Below are 18,749 nucleotides of genomic sequence, written 5' to 3' on the forward strand. Positions count from 1 at the left end.
CTCACACCCACGCCTCATGGCGCTGTGAATTATACATACAGCTCTCGTCATGAGAACCGAGGGAAGAATGTTACATGAGTTTTAATCTGCTAATGTTTTTATGAAATTTGAATCAGTCACTCTTGTCCATTAGTTCCAATCGTTGCCTGTATGGTCCCTGGAGATTGTACCTCACAAAAAAGCAATTTTAAAATGACACTTGAAATCTATTATTTATGTTGGTGTGCTATACTCATGTGGGAGTCGAAATGATGAGAAGTACTTTTGTTTTAAATGTTCTGTGTTCGACCACATTTCCTCCTATTTTATGGCTGTTGTGGTCATGTCTTCTAACAGGGTCATTGTGATTCATGGAAAGGATTTTGAAGTTATTGTTTTGTACAATTGTGTGTGCCCTTGTGACAAAACAATGGCACTCTTTGTCTTTGTTTTTTTTTCCTTCAAGGAAGTAGCTGTTTTATTTTAAAAATTATATTAAATATCAGCATGGATAATAAGTTCATGCGGCACATAGAGCTATGAATTATTACTCCCTCATCAATCGATGTGTTAATCTAATCCTCCTGTGAAGATATGGACTTTAACACTGCAGATTCTGCCAGAGATGTGTGATGCTATTCCTTGTAGCTTTGAAGTTGAGGGGGCTCAGGTGGCCCAGTTGTCTGAAGCGCCTAAATACGCTGTGCAGAGTTGCATCAAAGTTCAAAGCAACGTTAAACCCAACTTACTCACTCACTCACTCACTTAAGGTGAGACATTGTTTTTAGCTCCGTTACTGTTCCTGTTGGTGCTGACGTTCCCATCCTATTCCAAGCCATAACGTGGAAACCAATGTTACTATGAAACTTGCTCTATGCATTGCTCAATAGCTTGATTTTTGTGTGTGTTTCCATGGAAACAATTTTTGACTTAGTTTCAAACAGGGGTAGTGTTTGTTTCCGGGTCATATGTTGAAATCTGTTCAACACATTTCAGCTTCACTAGTACCTATTGCTATTTTGAAATTGTTCTAAGTTTTGTTTGTTATGTTTCTATGGAAACAATTTTGACTTAGTATAAAAGGAGGGTAGGGTTTGTTTCCAGGACATAACTTGAAAACCTTTCTTGATTATTTACAGACCGCCGTCATATAGCTGGAATATTGCTGAGTGTGGCGTAAAACAACAAACCAACCAACCAACCCAACCATAACGCTCAAACTAATGATGTTACTTCTGTATGTTTATATTCAGTGTGGGAGGTACCAGTCGTAACACTAGGGTCGCCTTGTACATCTGTTACTATGTTTATATTCAGTGTGGGAGGTACCAGTCGTAACACTTGGGTCGCCTTGTGCAACTGTTACTACTGTATGTTTATATTCAGTATGGGAGGTACCAGTCATAACACTAGGGTCACCTTGTGCAACTGTTACTATGTTTATATTCAGTATGGGAGGTACCAGTCGTAACACTAGGGTTACCTTGTACATCTGTTACTATGTTTATATTCATTGTGGGAGGTACCAGTCGTAACACTTGGGTCGCCTTGTACAACTGTTACTATGTTTATATTCAGTGTGGGAGGTACCAGTCGTAACACTAGGGTCGCCTTGTGCAACTGTTACTACTGTATGTTTATATTCAGTGTGGGAGGTACCAGTCGTAACACTAGGGTCGCCTTGTAGAACTGTTACTACTGTATGTTTATATTCAGTGTGGGAGGTACCAGTCGTAACACTAGGGTCACCTTGTAGAACTGTTACTACTGTATGTTTATATTCAGTGTGGGCGGTACCAGTCGTAACACTAGGGTCGCCTTGTAGAACTGTTACTACTGTATGTTTATATTCAGTGTGGGAGGTACTAGTCGTAACACTAGCGTTGCCTTGTGCAACTGTTACTACTGTATGTTTATATTCAGTGTGGGAGGTACCAGTCGTAACACTAACGTCGCCTTGTGCAACTGTTACTATGTTTATATTCAGTGTGGGAGGTACCAGTCGTAACACTAGGGTCGCCTTGTACACCTGTTACTACTGTATGTTTATATTCAGTGTGGGAGGTACCAGTCGTAACACTAGGGTCACCTTGTGCAACTGTTACTATGTTTATATTCAGTGTGGGAGGTACCAGTCGTAACACTAGGGTCGCCTTGTGCAACTGTTACTATGTTTATATTCAGTGTGGGAGGTACCAGTCGTAACACTAGGGTCGCCTTGTAGAACTGTTACTACTGTATGTTTATATTCAGTGTGGGAGGTACCAGTCGTAACACTAGGGTCACCTTGTGCAACTGTTACTATGTTTATATTCAGTGTGGGAGGTACCAGTCGTAACACTAGGGTCGCCTTGTAGAACTGTTACTACTGTATGTTTATATTCAGTGTGGGAGGTACCAGTCGTAACACTAGCGAATCCATCACATTAATTTAAAAAAATACTTTTATTTTTTAATGTATCTATCTTATTAGGTGTTAAATGGATGGAGGTATATTTTTTATTGTTTAAATATAAATAAATAAAAATAAATAAAAGTCAAAGGGTTTACTAAAAAATATAAAAGATTGACAAAGTACTAATTATTTACAATATATACGAAGGTAAAATAATACATATGCAGTTTTAAAATCCTGACTCGGTTTCCTTGTGCATGTAATGAGATTAATATTTATTACAAGATTGAGAGGGTTTTGAATTTTAGTTCTATTTTCCTGGAAGTGAAAAAAAAATTTGAAGTCAAAATGAATGTAGCTTTAGATCACAGCAAAGTACCCTTATAACAAGACATCAGACCATGCCACTTAATTTGTCAGAAGCCATGCTTTCTATATCCTAGTCCCTTAGTGAAGAAAACTGGGTCAATGTTTGAACAAATGATACCAGTCAAGAGGTTTGACATGAGGTATCCAGAATGTCATGATTAATCAAGGATGTCAAATATGGAATTTGTCGCTGAAAAGATGGCTACCTTTTTAAAATGCCCAAATTTAATATCCTGTCTGCTTTTAGAGAATGATTTGACAGCATGACAGCTTAAAGTCACATCAAAGAAGCATGCTGTCTCTTCCAATAAAATAATTATTTTATCATCTGACTGACTGTATAAATTGTATTTTAAACATTTGATTTAAATAATAATGAGATTTGAAAATATGAGAGACATTCAATTTTTTACAATCGTTTTGAGAATAAATTGACATATTGCATTGTTGGAAATTTATTCGTGGAAGTGAAAGGGTCCTTGTCATGATCCCATATTTATTTTTAAAAATATTTTTTATTCAATTCAGTATTTGACATTACAGAGTTATACATGGAGTAGCACGTCTTGTAGCATACTTGTTAGGTATAGGTTACCTATACAGCAGACAGCAGGTCAGCAAGTTTAAGTTCGCTACAGGTGTCCATCAAAGTTTACACATGGTGAAAATGGGCAAATATTTGCCATATTTATTAACTAAGTGTGGAGCTAAATCCTTACAAATTGGTTGTGTAAAAAAAAAATATATTTCAAAAAAATATCATGATCCCATGTTTATCAGATGGTGGTTCCTAGATGCCAGGGGGCATGGGTGGCCCAGTTGTCTAGGGCGCCGCGATTCGCTATGCAGAGTTGCGTCCCTTGGGCACGCCAGAAACCTATGATTGTGGGTTTGAATCCTGGTTCGCCCCAATTATGTTTCTTGGTTTGTCAGCACCATACCCGTAGGTTTTACTGAAGTGGTAAATGTCTGAGACCTCAATCACTATGGACTTTCCTCCAACATTAAGCTAACATGCCATGATATAAGTGTGATAATGTTAAAACTGGTGTAAAACCCAACTCACTCATTCATTCCTTGTTGATGCCATGTGATATAATGATATATTCTTAACTTGATGCCTGACCTTGATCAGTTCTCTGCGACATATCCTTGATACTCTCCTCTGTGACATATCCATGTCACTCTCCTGTCCTCAGTGACATATCCTTGTTACTCTCCTGTCCTCTGTGACATATCCTTGTTACTCTCCAGTCTTCAGTGACATGTCCTTGTTACTCTCCTGTCCTCTGTGACATATCCTTGTGACTCTCCTGTCCTCTGTGACATATCCTTGTTACTCTCCAGTCTTCAGTGACATGTCCTTGTTACTCTCCTGTCCTCTGTGACATATCCTTGTTACTCTCCTGTCCTCTGTGACATATCCTTGTTACTCTCCAGTCTTCAGTGACATATCCTTATTACTCTCCTGTCCTTGTTACTCTTCTGTCCTCTGTGACATATCCTTGTTACTCTCCTGTCCTCAGCGACATATCCATGGTACTCTCCAGTCTTCTGTGACATATCCATGGTACTCTCCAGTCTTCTGTGACATATCCATGTTACTCTCCTGTCCTCTGTGACATATCCATGTTACTCTCCAGTCCTCTTTGACATATCCATGTTACTCTCCAGTCTTCTGTGACATATCCATGTTACTCTCCAGTCATCTGTGACATATCCATGTTACTCTCCAGTCCTCTGTGACATATCCATGTTACTCTCCAGTCTTCAGTGACATATCCTTGTTACTCTCCTGTCCTCTGTGACATATCCTTGTGACTCCCCTGTCCTCTGTGACATATCCTTGTTACTCTCCTGTCCTCTGTGACATATCCTTGTTACTCTCCGGGTCCTCTGTGGCATATCCATGTTACTCTCCAGTCCTCTGTGACATATCCATGTTATTCTCCAGTCCTCTGTGACATATCCATGTTACTCTCCAGTCCTCTGTGACATATCCATGTTACTCTCCTGTCCCCTGTGACATATTCTTGTTACTCTCCCGCCTCTGGGATATGTCCTTGTTACTCTCCAGTCCTCTGTGACATATCCATGTTACTCTCCTGTCCTCTGTGACATATCCATGTTACTCTCGAGTCCTCTGTGACATATCCATGTTACTCTCCTGTCCTCTGTGACATATCCATGTTACTCTCCTGTCCTCTGTGACATATCCATGTTACTCTCCTGTCCTCTGTGACATATCCATTCTACTCTCCAGTCCTCTGTGACATATCCATTCTACTCTCCAGTCCTCTGTGACATATCCATGTTACTCTCCAGTCCTCTGTGACATATCCATGTTGCTCTCCAGTCCTCTGTGACATATCCATGTTACTCTCCAGTCCTCTGTGACATATACATGTTACTCTCCAGTCCTCTGTGACATATCCATGTTACTGTCCAGTCCTCTGTGACATATTCTTGTTACTCGCCAGTCCTCTGTGACATATCCATGTTACTCTCCAGTCCTCTGTGACATATCCATGTTACTCTCCTGTCCTCTGTGACATGTCGTTGTTGCTTCAACATCAATCCTTCCATGCCCTCCATCACCCACACGAGGAGTCCTCCATCACCCACACGAGGAGTCCTCCATCACCCACGCGAGGAGTCCTCCATCACCCACGCGAGGAGTCCTCCATCACCCACGCGAGGAGTCCTCCATCACCCACACGAGGAGTCCTCAATCACCCACGCGAGGAGTCCTCCATCACCCACGCGAGGAGTCCTCCATCACCCACACGAGGAGTCCTCCATCACCCACACGAGGAGTCCTCCATCACCCACACGAGGAGTCCTCCAGCCCTAACCTTACCGGACTGTGGCAATCTCATCTCTGACTCCAACATGACCAGGCAGTGATATGGTGCTATTTATAGATCTGGCATCATTGTCAGACTTAACAAGACACTGCAAGGGGGATCTGTGACAGTTGTATCTGCTGCCGTAGTAGTAGCGTAGTTGCTGTAGTAGTAGCGTAGTGGCTGTAGTTTAATCAAACCAGCCTGGACATGGCAGCAGGGCTGGGGAAGACGACCACCATTGAGGAGTTGCACCAGGAGTTCTGTATTCAGCTTTCACTGACGAAGGAGACAGTTTCCATGACCCAGTAAATGAAGCAGTTACATGTGGATCAGCCTGTCTATGAGTCATGGAGCAGATGTATTGATTTGTTTCTTAGTCGTCTGGATTTGCGGGAAAACTGCCCAAACAACTCCTTATTCTTTTGACCGTTCGTGATAATTATGTGAAATGTCCTTCTTCATTTGGTCAAAAACTGAAGATGACCCCTTGCCGATGTACGACAAATGTCATCCATGAAGACTATACAAAACCTCTCTGTAATCCATTGAGCGGATTTACCTACAACTAACTCCATATATGTAAAAATATATATGACTAAATTCTAATCCATGAATAATTCAACAATATTAACAGATTCCTTTTTTAAATCATTTGCTAAAAAACCTGTTGACAACAATCCGAAATCAGTGACATGTTCAGTGTAATGATGCAACTATGTCCCGCCCACCCTATTTTCAGCCAATCGAAAAACAGTAGACCACGAGTCAGACAAACTCGTTTTACATAATTGCAAAATATATTGCTTGGTTAGCCAATCAAATGCCACTGAATCAGTTGTTTTTTTAATTTGATAATATGTAGACAAGGAAATCTTGTACAAACACTTTGAAATTACATCTCCGTTACCTGTCTGTCGAAACAGCAGGTCTGTATCTGCCCTTCTTCCAAGCATTCTAAAGAGCTTGCGTTGCGGCGCGTCTATTTGCCACCAGCATCATGTGTTCAAATCCCCTATTTGCTTTGTGGTTCATCCCCAAATAATATATAAATACTGAAGAACTTATCAAAGCAACGCTAAATTTAACTGTACTCAGTGATATTGCTGTCTCCCACCGTGATATTGCTGTCCCACGCCGTGATATTGCTGTCTCCCGCCGTGATATTGCTGTCCCCCGCCGTGATATTGCTGTCCCCCGTCATGATATTGCTGTCCCCCGCCGTGATATTGCTGTCCCCCGCCGTGATATTGCTGTCCCCCACCGTGATATTGCTGTCCACCGTCGTGATATTGCAGGAATATTGCTAAGATTATCCCTGTGACTACAATCTCAGGTGGTTTTGATGATCCAGCATGTTTTTGTTCGGCCTACGTGTAACTAGTGTGGATGTAAGTGCTGTGGGACTGTACCAGGCCAGGTTTCAGTGTCCCGCCCACACTCTAGGCCATGCACTGTAGGTGCAGGACAGGCTGACACTGGTGGGATGTCGTACGTGCCCACGCGCCGCTGGTGCACCATGTTCTACACATCTGCACGGAAAGTTCATAGGAGTGCTCCTCATTTGAAGCTAAAAACATCGATCATAATAATGGTGTCAACATTAACATGAAGCTATAACATTAGGGTTTCACCTCAAAATAAGCCCAAAGTTCACTGTTGACATTAGGCCATGTTAGGCAAAGTGCTGGGTCAGCATCACCAATGAAAGCAAAACTTTTCCTAAACAAACAATATTGAAAAGTTACAAGGGAACGTACATATTTTTAGATAAGTCATGAGTTTTTCTGATGAAGAGGACAAGGTATACTAGTCTCATGTTGAGTTGTTTGCTTGTTATGGTAAAGATGAGTGTCCAAATTCACTGGATTGTCAGGTCCAGGCTCGATTATTTACAGATCGCCTGGCTGCAATATTTCTGAGTGCAGCTTTAGACAACAAACAAACCTGGAACCCATAATCGTAGGATACTGATATACTCAAGGGAAGTAACTCTGCATTGCCAACTGTATAGACTGGGGTACCTGTGCCTCGTTTGTGAGAAGGTTAAGGCCAGATTTAAATGATGTCAAGATGGACGGGAAGTGTGCTTATAAGTCGATTGTAGTAACTACAAGCCTTCAGAATTATGACGAGAGATAGGGACCGAATGAGGAAACTGTAGATGCATGCCAATTGTTGAAATACATCCATGAAAATATCACTGACAGATGGCGCTTATAAAATGTTATAAAATGAACAAAAAGTTTGAACACAACATAAACTCTGCTATTTGTGGCGTTGGAAAATATTCCATGTTTGAAGAGGTATGTGGAAAACCTAATATGACAAAACTATCAGGTAAAGTACACTTACTGATAATGTGTCGGATACCCACAGACCTTGAATTTCAGAAAAGTGAATCATGTGATTAATGAGTTGGTGTTTGTTTACAGACTGCTTATGGCCGCGTGCGGAGATCGGTGCCCGTGGGTACACCTGGGGCGGATAGCCAGGTAAGGTGCATTGTGTCGGGGGTGGGGTGCATTGTGTCGGGGGTGGGGTGCATTGTGTCGGGGTAGGGTGCATTGTGTCGGGGGTAGGGTGCCTTGTGTCGGGGGTGGGGTGCATTGTGTCAGGGGTAGGGTGCCTTGTGTCGGGGGTGGGGTGCATTGTGTCGGGGGTGGGGTGCATTGTGTCGGGGGTGGGGTGCATTGTGTCGGGGGTGGGGTGCATTGTGTCAGGGGTAGGGTGCATTGTGTCGGGGGTAGGGTGCCTTGTGTCAGGGGTAGGGTGCCTTGTGTCGGGGGTGGGGTGCCTTGTGTCAGGGGTAGGGTGCCTTGTGTCGGGGGTGGGGTGCATTGTGTCGGGGGTGGGGTGCATTGTGTCGGGGGTAGGGTGCCTTGTGTCAGGGGTAGGGTGCCTTGTGTCAGGGGTAGGGTGCATTGTGTCAGGGGTAGGGTGCATTGTGTCAGGGGTGGGGTGCATTGTGTCGGGGTAGGGTGCATTGTGTCAGGGGTAGGGTGCATTGTTTTAGGAGTTTGGGTGCATTGTGTTAGGAGGTGGGGTGCATTGTGTTAGGAGGTGGGGTGCCTTGTGTCAGGGGTAGGGTGCATTGTGTTAGGGGGTAGGGTGCCTTGTGTCAGGGGTAGGGTGCATTGTGTTAGGAGTAGGGTGCCTTGTGTCAGGGGTAGGGTGCATTGTGTTAGGAGGTGGGGTGCATTGTGTCAGGGGTAGGGTGCCTTGTGTCGGGGGAGGGTGCATTGTGTCAGGAGTTGGGGTGCATTGTGTTAGGAGGTGGGGTGCATTGTGTTTGGAGGTGGGGTGCATTGTGTTAGGAGGTGGGGTGCATTGTGTTAGGAGGTGGGGTGCATTGTGTTAGGAGTCGGGGTGCATTGTGTCAGGGTAGGGTGCATTGTGTTAGGAGTTGGGGTGCATTGTGTCGGGGGGTAGGGTGCATTGTGTTAGGAGGTAGGGTGCATTGTGTTAGGAGTTGGGGTGCATTGTGTCGGGGGGTAGGGTGCATTGTGTTAGGAGTTGGGGTGCATTGTGTCAGGGTAGGGTGCCTTGTGTTAGGAGTTGGGGTGCATTGTGTCAGGGTAGGGTGCATTGTGTTTGGAGTTGGGGTGCATTGTGTCAGGGTAGGGTGCATTGTGTTAGGAGGTAGGGTGCATTGTGTTAGGAGTTGGGGTGCATTGTGTCAGGGTAGGGTGCATTGTGTTAGGAGGTGGGGTGCATTGTGTTAGGAGTTGGGGTGCATTGTGTCAGGGGTAGGGTGCATTGTGTTAGGAGGTAGGGTGCATTGTGTCAGGAGGTAGGGTGCCTTTTGTCGGGGTAGGGTGCATTGTGTCAGGGGAAGGGTGCATTGTGTCAGGGGGTGTGTGCATTGTGTCAGGGGGTAGGGTGCCTTGTGTCGGGGTAGGGTGCATTGTGTCGGGGGAAGGGTGCCTTGTGTCAGGATTAGGGTGCCTTGTGTCAGGGGGTAGGGTGCCTTGTGTCAGGGGGAAGGGTGCATTGTGTCAGGGGTAGGGTGCATTGTGTTAGGGGTAGGGTGCATTGTGTTAGGGGGTAGGGTGCCTTGTGTCAGGGGTAGGGTTCATTGTGTTAGGAGTAGGGTGCCTTGTGTCAGGGGTAGGGTGCCTTGTGTCAGGTGGAAGGGTGCATTGTGTCAGGGGGAAGGGTGCATTGTGTCAGGGGGTAGGGTGCCTTGTGTCAGGGGTAGGGTGCCTTGTGTCAGGGGTAGGGTGCCTTGTGTCGGGGGTAGGGTGCCTTGTGTCAGGGGTAGGGTGCATTGTGTGAGGAGTAGGGTGCCTTGTGTCAGGGGTAGGGTGCATTGTTTTAGGAGTTGGGGTGCATTGTGTTAGGAGGTGGGGTGCATTGTGTTAGGAGGTGGGGTGCCTTGTGTCAGGGGTAGGGTGCATTGTGTTAGGGGGTAGGGTGCCTTGTGTCAGGGGTAGGGTGCATTGTGTTAGGAGTAGGGTGCCTTGTGTCAGGGGTAGGGTGCATTGTTTTAGGAGTTGGGGTGCATTGTGTTAGGAGGTGGGGTGCATTGTGTTAGGAGGTGGGGTGCATTGTGTCAGGGGGTAGGGTGCCTTGTGTCGGGGGAGGGTGCATTGTGTCAGGAGTTGGGGTGCATTGTGTTAGGAGGTGGGGTGCATTGTGTTTGGAGGTGGGGTGCATTGTGTTAGGAGGTGGGGTGCATTGTGTTAGGAGGTGGGGTGCATTGTGTAAGGGGGAAGGGTGCATTGTGTCAGGGGTAGGGTGCATTGTGTTAGGGGTAGGGTGCATTGTGTTAGGGGGTAGGGTGCCTTGTGTCAGGGGTAGGGTTCATTGTGTTAGGAGTAGGGTGCCTTGTGTCAGGGGTAGGGTGCCTTGTGTCAGGTGGAAGGGTGCATTGTGTCAGGGGGAAGGGTGCATTGTGTCAGGGGGTAGGGTGCCTTGTGTCAGGGGTAGGGTGCCTTGTGTCAGGGGTAGGGTGCATTGTGTCAGGGGTAGGGTGCCTTGTGTCGGGGGTAGGGTGCCTTGTGTCAGGGGTAGGGTGCATTGTGTGAGGAGTAGGGTGCCTTGTGTCAGGGGTAGGGTGCATTGTTTTAGGAGTTTGGGTGCATTGTGTTAGGAGGTGGGGTGCATTGTGTTAGGAGGTGGGGTGCCTTGTGTCAGGGGTAGGGTGCATTGTGTTAGGGGGTAGGGTGCCTTGTGTCAGGGGTAGGGTGCATTGTGTTAGGAGTAGGGTGCCTTGTGTCAGGGGTAGGGTGCATTGTGTTAGGAGGTGGGGTGCATTGTGTCAGGGGTAGGGTGCCTTGTGTCGGGGGAGGGTGCATTGTGTCAGGAGTTGGGGTGCATTGTGTTAGGAGGTGGGGTGCATTGTGTTTGGAGGTGGGGTGCATTGTGTTAGGAGGTGGGGTGCATTGTGTCAGGGTAGGGTGCATTGTGTTAGGAGTTGGGGTGCATTGTGTCGGGGGGTAGGGTGCATTGTGTTAGGAGGTAGGGTGCATTGTGTTAGGAGTTGGGGTGCATTGTGTCGGGGGGTAGGGTGCATTGTGTTAGGAGTTGGGGTGCATTGTGTCAGGGTAGGGTGCATTGTGTTAGGAGTTGGGGTGCATTGTGTCAGGGTAGGGTGCATTGTGTTTGGAGTTGGGGTGCATTGTGTCAGGGTAGGGTGCATTGTGTTAGGAGGTAGGGTGCATTGTGTTAGGAGTTGGGGTGCATTGTGTCAGGGTAGGGTGCATTGTGTTAGGAGGTGGGGTGCATTGTGTTAGGAGTTGGGGTGCATTGTGTCAGGGGTAGGGTGCATTGTGTTAGGAGGTAGGGTGCATTGTGTCAGGAGGTAGGGTGCCTTTTGTCGGGGTAGGGTGCATTGTGTCGGGGGAAGGGTGCATTGTGTCAGGGGGTGTGTGCATTGTGTCAGGGGGTAGGGTGCCTTGTGTCGGGGTAGGGTGCATTGTGTCGGGGGAAGGGTGCCTTGTGTCAGGATTAGGGTGCCTTGTGTCAGGGGGTAGGGTGCCTTGTGTCGGGGTAGGGTGCATTGTGTCAGGGGTAGGGTGCCTTGTGTCAAGGGTAGGGTGCATTGTGTCAGGGGTAGGGTGCATTGTGTTAGGGGGTAGGGTGCATTGTGTCAGAGGTAGGGTGCATTGTGTCAGAGGTAGGGTGCCTTGTGTCAGGGGTAGGGTGCTTTGTGTCAGGGGTAGGGTGCATTGTGTCGGGGGGTAGGGTGCATTGTGTTAGGAGGTAGGGTGCATTGTGTCAGGGGTGGGGTGCATTGTGTCAGGATTAGGGTGCCTTGTGTCAGGGGGTAGGGTGCCTTGTGTCGGGGTAGGGTGCATTGTGTCAGGGGTAGGGTGCCTTGTGTCAAGGGTAGGGTGCATTGTGTCAGGGGTAGGGTGCATTGTGTTAGGGGGTAGGGTGCATTGTGTCAGAGGTAGGGTGCATTGTGTCAGAGGTAGGGTGCCTTGTGTCAGGGGTAGGGTGCTTTGTGTCAGGGGTAGGGTGCATTGTGTCGGGGGGTAGGGTGCATTGTGTTAGGAGGTAGGGTGCATTGTGTCAGGGGTGGGGTGCATTGTGTCAGGAGGTAGGGTGCATTGTGTCAGGGGTAGGGTGCCTTGTGTCGGGGGTGGGGTGCCTTGTGTCAGGGGGAAGGGTGCATTGTATCAGGGGTAGGGTGCCTTGTGTCAGGGGTAGGGTGCCTTGTGTCAGGGGTAGGGTGCCTTGTGTCAGGGGTAGGGTGCATTGTGTCAGGGGTAGGGTACATTCTGTCAGCAAGGGAGCGCTGTGCGGGGGGTAGGTTACATTGTGTCAGCATGTGGGATAGGGGGGTAGGATACATTGTGTCAGCAAGTCTGGGGTAGGGGGGTAGGGTACATTGTGTCAGCAAGTCTGGGGTAGGGTACATATGCACATGTAGTTTTGACAGATTCACACCTGAGTTGCACACTGGTTGCATGACGTAGACTTCATTGTTTGTCATCACATAGCTTGAATATTGCTGACTCAGGCATTCAACACCACTCTGTCATTCTCTCCCTATCCAAAATTAATTGCAATTATGTATAGAATCTATATTTCCTCAAGCACCAAGGGTTTTCTTTGTTTTACAGAAACGCAGTTCTCGATTTCACGAAGAGTTGGAGTCGGCCATGAGTCTGATGCCTATTGCCAGCTCTCCCTTAGACCCAGACATTCCCATCCGGAAGGTCATCAACACATACCCACCTGTCGCAGAGCTCTCCAGGGTCGCGACCCTTGACCTCCCGCCCACGCCCCCTCAAAGTAGCAGCTGTAGTGGTTTTGATATCCAGCAACCAGTGCGTCTCATCGGAGAAGAGGACTCTGAAAGTGGATGTGGTTGCCGTGGAGATGACCTTGAAGATGAAGGAATGGAGCTGTTTCCTCTATGCGACCTTGATATTGAACAAATCGAAAACCATTAACTCAACAGTTGTAACTCAGGAAGTTGGCATTGGGAAGAGTTATCTACTCTTGTGAGAGGGGAATTATCTCCCTTTGTCAGAACTTTACACAGTTGTAAAATATATCCGAATCAAGCCTTGCCCTTGTTGATAAGAGAATATCACAATATATTTGAAACTAAATCCAGAAAGTGCATTTTATGTGAAGTTTACTGTATTAGGGTATAACCCTACTAATTGAATGCTTAATTGTGTATGATTAGGTTTACATATTTTCATGATAAACTTTTCACGTCCTAGCGGCTGCTATTGTTGTATCCACCCGTTATGATCCACGACACGGAGGCTGCTGTGTCGACATCACTCATCTTCTCAACGCACATCAAATGACACTTATTTGCTTGTTGAGATTGTCACATTCCTAGCCCCGAGTTTCAGTATGGCGATGTTTGTCATGGCTGCACAAGCTTGTTACCAGTTTCATTTAAGATCTTCCAGTGGTGTATGCGGACCTTGATACTGCAGATTTGTTGATGTAGCATCCATTTTGTGTGTGCGTGCGTGCGTGCGTTCGTGCGTGCGTGCGTGTATGTGTGTACTTGCACATTTGTGTGTGTGTGGGTACGTGTATGTGTATGCGTATGCGTGTGTGCTTGCATGTGTGCTTGCATGTGTGTGTGCTCAATTAACTCAACTATGGTATGTCGTTGTGTATGAGTTTTTCGTACCTAGAATTAGGGGGCTTTCAAGGGGGTTCATCTTATACACAGGGTTGAAGAGTTTTGATGGTTTTGTCCCCAAGACAATGACATTACTGTTAGCATGTCACATCGGAAACACCAGGTCAACAAATCTGTACTGAAGTATGCAAACTAATCATATAAATAAGCATCGATTTTTAAGACTTGTACAGAGGGCTGGTGAATTGAAATAATAAATGCATGGACTGAAGGAGTGAAAAGTAAAACTTGTTAAGGGGAATTGTTTTAGGGAATCGTTTACATGATAAAAGTCACGTCAACTTTGATTATTCGATCTTCTTTTTCCCGTGTTTTCATTCAAACAGACCTAGATTTGGGAAATGACTTATTGTTCAATTATTCATTTGGACTGGGAGAAAATCATTGGAAACTATTTCTCTTTCAAACTTGAAGAAAAGTTTCTAGTTGAAGCTTCAATATGTATCCGTTCAGCTTTATGATGGCGGTCTGTAAATAATCGAGTCAGGACCAGACAATCTTGTGATTGTCATCATGAATCGCAATGCAATTGGGATACGATGAAAGCATCAACCAAGTCGGCGATGGACATCTGTAGGTATGGAAGCGTGACTGGGTGCGTGTGTATGGACGGCAGTTGGTGACAAAGTCTGTAGGTATGGAAGCATGACTGTGAGCGTGTGTATGGACGGCAGTTGGTGACAAAGACTGTAGGTATGGAAGCCTGACTGTGGGAGCGTGTGTATGGACGGCAGTTGGTGACAAAGTCTGTAGGTATGGAAGCTTGCGTATGGTACACAACAGCTGTGAGAGTCTGTTTCAAGTAGTGTTACACATTCACTAGATAATTGATAATATTTAAATCATTATTGTCTTATATTGCTTGTTTTGTTTTTTTAATTTAATTCCACTTGATTTAGGAATCCACAAATTGATACCCACCGGTAAATAGCACCTCCATGTAAATATCACAGATCAGGTTGTAGAAATACACGCAGGATATTTTTCATCCAAGATGTAGATTTTGAAATCCTGATCCCTAATCGTGTGGCATGTTAACACATAGCAAGATAACAAGGTATTTGTTCCCTCTATGTAGAATGTCATTTTCACAGCTTTGTTGGAAGTTATTGTTTTTGCAATGCAAGTAGCAACAGGTGTACTTATATCTGAGCCACTTGCAAAATGCAATCTTAGTGCTATGGCTTCATTAAATCTGTGTTTAGTATGAGAGTTATCAAGGTCTTAGTGCTGAGATCGTTTAGTGCAAGGGCACTGAAACAAGTATGGAAGGCAGGTTTTGCATTGTCAGCTTTATAATTGTTTAGCACATTGAATCAGTATGTCATTGTATGGGTTTCGATAATTACGGAGACTCGTTTGGTGGAATCTAGAGTTTAATAAGTACCTTGTAGGTTATTCAGTTTTTGTTGTGACATCTTCACTGCTCATCCTGCATGTGAGACCGGTGTGACACTCAAGTCTGATGGCCACAGTGTCTCAGGCTAGAACTTGTTTTGGGGAAACTATTATTTCAGTCTGGTTCTGTAGAAGCTGCTGCTAATTAGGTTAGAAACATTCCAAGATTCTGTTTGACCATGTTATGAACAAACACGGGAGGACAAAAAACATGCACAAGCTTGATAGACGTAATCAGAATTCACTGCAGAGTAGATAGATGAAATTAATGTACCTCTTTTACATCACTAATTTAATAGCTTTGTAATTTTTTTAATTGTTTTTGTACAATATCTCAAGTTTGAAATTAACTTAAGCATTGAAGTGAGGGATACTTTCATTTTTATGAGAGCTTCGAAAGGTTTGACTGAACACTTCATTTTAGGATGCACTGATTATTTTGAGTGTAAGAATTGTAATGAAATATTCTCCTTGAATGATAAAAATGATTGTTATCAACGGAAAATGATTCTACGCGGCAAGATTGCTTTGGTACATCTTGAGCTGTGAATCTTTTTACAGATTGTTGCTGTTTTACTAACATAATAACCATGGTTACGCAGTGACCTGATGAACAAAATGGCAGTTGCTTCCTAACAACTGATGACCTACTAACGAATGTGTTGTTCAAATACATCGGGCCATAACATATTTATTACAGGATTTCTCATCTCATCCCTAATGCTGCTTCATACCATCAGAACATCATTATTTTCCTAGCATTTTTAAGGTCAGATATAAGATAAAAACATCTCTCTATTTTTCGAGAAGATATGAATGGAAATTTAATAATGAGTATGTTATGGCCCCAAAGCAGTCATTATTAACCAAGTCATATTTCGCAAGACTATTTTCTGTGAGTTTAGCCTTGATACTTTGTCGGCCACAAGTGGCATTGATGGCCTGTGTATAGATGAAATTTGTAATTTTCATGAAGGTTATATAATATTGAATACACTCTGAAGCCACAGTCATAGCATCACTATTTGAGTAGAAGGAATTACAAACTTTGGTAAATAAGCAATTGGTTAACCATTTGTTAGATGATGTATTTGGGCTCAGAGTCTTGGTTAAGTTCACAGTGTTTGAGCACGGTGTACAACTGCAGAGGAATGCAGTGTGACAATGTGGACATGTTCACCAGCTTGGTGGCTCTACATTTAATTGGACATATCTATGTAGGTTTCATTACTGTCTCTCTCACTCCAACCTGCCCATTGTATTCCTCCCTATTTCAGCTCCGGCTCAACTACACCCTTCTCCCACCCCAGCATTGTCCTCCCCTTGCAGAACTCTTCCCCTCCCCCTCCCCCTCCCCCTCCCCCTACAAACACACCCATTCCATGCCAATGTCGTCAGCCACAAGCATTCCCCTCTCTGACAGGCACATTGCTCTCCAATACCCTATATTCATGTCCCACAAAAGCACAAGGCTTTCCATACCACATCCCAACTCCACATACCCCTGCCTTGTAGTTAGATGCCCCATCCCTCCTGAGCTCAACCCCTCACCCTGAGATTTAGACGTCTCCTGAGCTCAGACCCCCACCCTGTGGATTTAGATGCCCCACCCCTCATTAGCTCAACCCCTCACCCTGTGGATTTAGATGCCCCACCCCTCCTGAGCTCAACCTCTCACCCTGTAGATTTAAACCTCTCCTGAGCTCAACCCCTCACCCTGTGGATTTAGATGCCCCACCCCTCCTGAGCTCAACCTCTCACCCTGTAGATTTAGACCTCTCCTGAGCTCAACCCCACACCCTGTGGATTTAGATGCCCCACCCCTCCTGAGCCCAACCCCTCACCCTGTAGATTTAGACCTTTCCTGAGCTCAACCCCACACCCTGTGTATTTAGATGACAAATCCCTCCCAAGCTCAACGACACACATTGTTGATTTAGATGCCCCTCCCCTCCCCTCCCGAGCTCAACCCCACCCCTCCCGAGCACAACCCCACACCTTGAGGATTTAGATGCCCCTCCCCTCCGAAGCTCAGCCCCACCCCTCCCGAGCATAGCCCCACCCCTCCCGAGCTCAACCCCACACCTTGAGGATTAAGATGCCCCTCCCCTCCCAAGCTCAGCCCCACCCCTCCCGAGCATAACCCCACCCCTCCCGAGCTCAACCCCACACCCTGTGTATTTAGAAGCCCCACCCCTCCCGAGCTCAACCCCTCCCGAGCTCAACCCCTCACCCGGTTTCTTTTCATTCCCCATCCCTCCCGAGCTCAGACGGTTTCAATGCCTCCTGTCTACAGCCCTGTTGCCATTCCCTCACTGCCGCCATGACACTACACTTTAAGGGACCGATATAAGCATCCTGTGATCAGTCAATGTGTTTAGCGTTGCTTAGAACCAGCCGGAATTGAGACTGTGACACTACAGTACAGCACTTGCAGCTTGGTCGTAGTATTCTCATCACGTGGGGATGTATATTTGTATACATTGAATATTTCATGATAAAAAAACAAAAAATGACACCAGTGTGTATTAATCACAAGTAAATATTCTATATTGGATATGGCATTTACTGTAGGCAATCCTAAGTCGGCAGATATGGATCCGACTGTTTTGGTTCAGTGCTGAGACTGTTTTGGTCATGTGCCGATTGTTCCGGTCACAGCGCCGGTGGAACGCACAGAGTGTGGATGCTGTGTCCACGCTGTGTTATAGAGAGCTAGTCAATGCAGAAAGTTAGAATGGGATACATACCCTGTTTATCTGTCAATTTATGAATAAATTTGCTGTGAAATAGACTCTATTTGTTATTTTCATTTTCAGTCCAAAGCATCAAATTCTTACAGCTGGGGGCCGGTCGGGTAGCCAAGTGGTTAAAGCGTTCGCTCGTCACACCAAAGGACTGGGTTCGATTTCCAACATGGGTACAATGTGTGAAGCCCATTTCTGGTTTCCCCCACTGTGATATTGCTGGAATATTGCAAAAAGTGGCGTAAAACCACACTCACACACTCGGATTCTATACAACATTCCATTGCTTGATCTCCACAACCCACCGGGACCTGGTCCACAGAAAATCTTAAAGTTAGGAATATTGCAGGTTAACACAGACATAGAATTGTTAAAGTGCATACCCGTGTTATAATCGTGTCTGAATCGGACAATCCAGTGATATCAAGAGCATCAATCCACACAATTGGGATACGATGATTTGCATCAACCAAGTCAGTGAGCCTGACCACCTGATCCCGTTAGTCGCCTCTTATGACAAGCATGGGATTCTGAAGACCTATTCAACCCAAGATCTTCATGGGTGTTATCAGTTCCTGCAATGCTCTTATCTGCTGTTCCAAAACTTGCCACAATACTGTGACGACGACGTAAAACCAACTCACCTCACTATTCACTATTCAAGTTGAACAACACTGCAATCAGCAATATTCCAGCTACATGATGGCAGCCTGTAAATAATCAAATCTGGACCAGACAATCCAGTGTGCACGCCACTAGGTACAATGATTCTATGAACCAATTCACCGAGCCTCGCCACTTGCCTCTAACAACCAATTAAAGTTGCCGAAATCCCACTGTGGAAAGAAAAGCGCAAAGTCGTGCCTCTTCAGCAGCCCCTCTTAAGTTTG

General features: G+C 45.7%; 1 protein-coding gene across 3 annotated transcripts in view; it reads left to right on the forward strand.

Annotated features, from left to right (window-relative positions):
* Positions 1 to 17,906, forward strand: part of LOC124115917 (protein FAM53A-like) — an 88,252-nt gene extending 70,346 nt beyond the window's left edge. For all 3 annotated transcript variants that reach the window (XM_046477082.2, XM_046477081.2, XM_046477083.2), the window contains exons 5-6: positions 8,025 to 8,084; positions 12,663 to 17,906. In XM_046477082.2, coding sequence (XP_046333038.1) covers positions 8,025 to 8,084; positions 12,663 to 12,995 — 393 coding nt within the window. In that variant the 3' untranslated portion in view covers positions 12,996 to 17,906. The remainder of the gene's footprint in view (positions 1 to 8,024; positions 8,085 to 12,662) is intronic.
* The last annotated feature ends 843 nt before the right edge of the window (positions 17,907 to 18,749 follow it).

Source organism: Haliotis rufescens, unplaced genomic scaffold, assembly GCF_023055435.1.
Source record: "Haliotis rufescens isolate VD_foot unplaced genomic scaffold, xgHalRufe1.0.p SCAF_27, whole genome shotgun sequence".
Classification (NCBI taxonomy): Eukaryota; Metazoa; Mollusca; class Gastropoda; order Lepetellida; family Haliotidae; genus Haliotis; species Haliotis rufescens.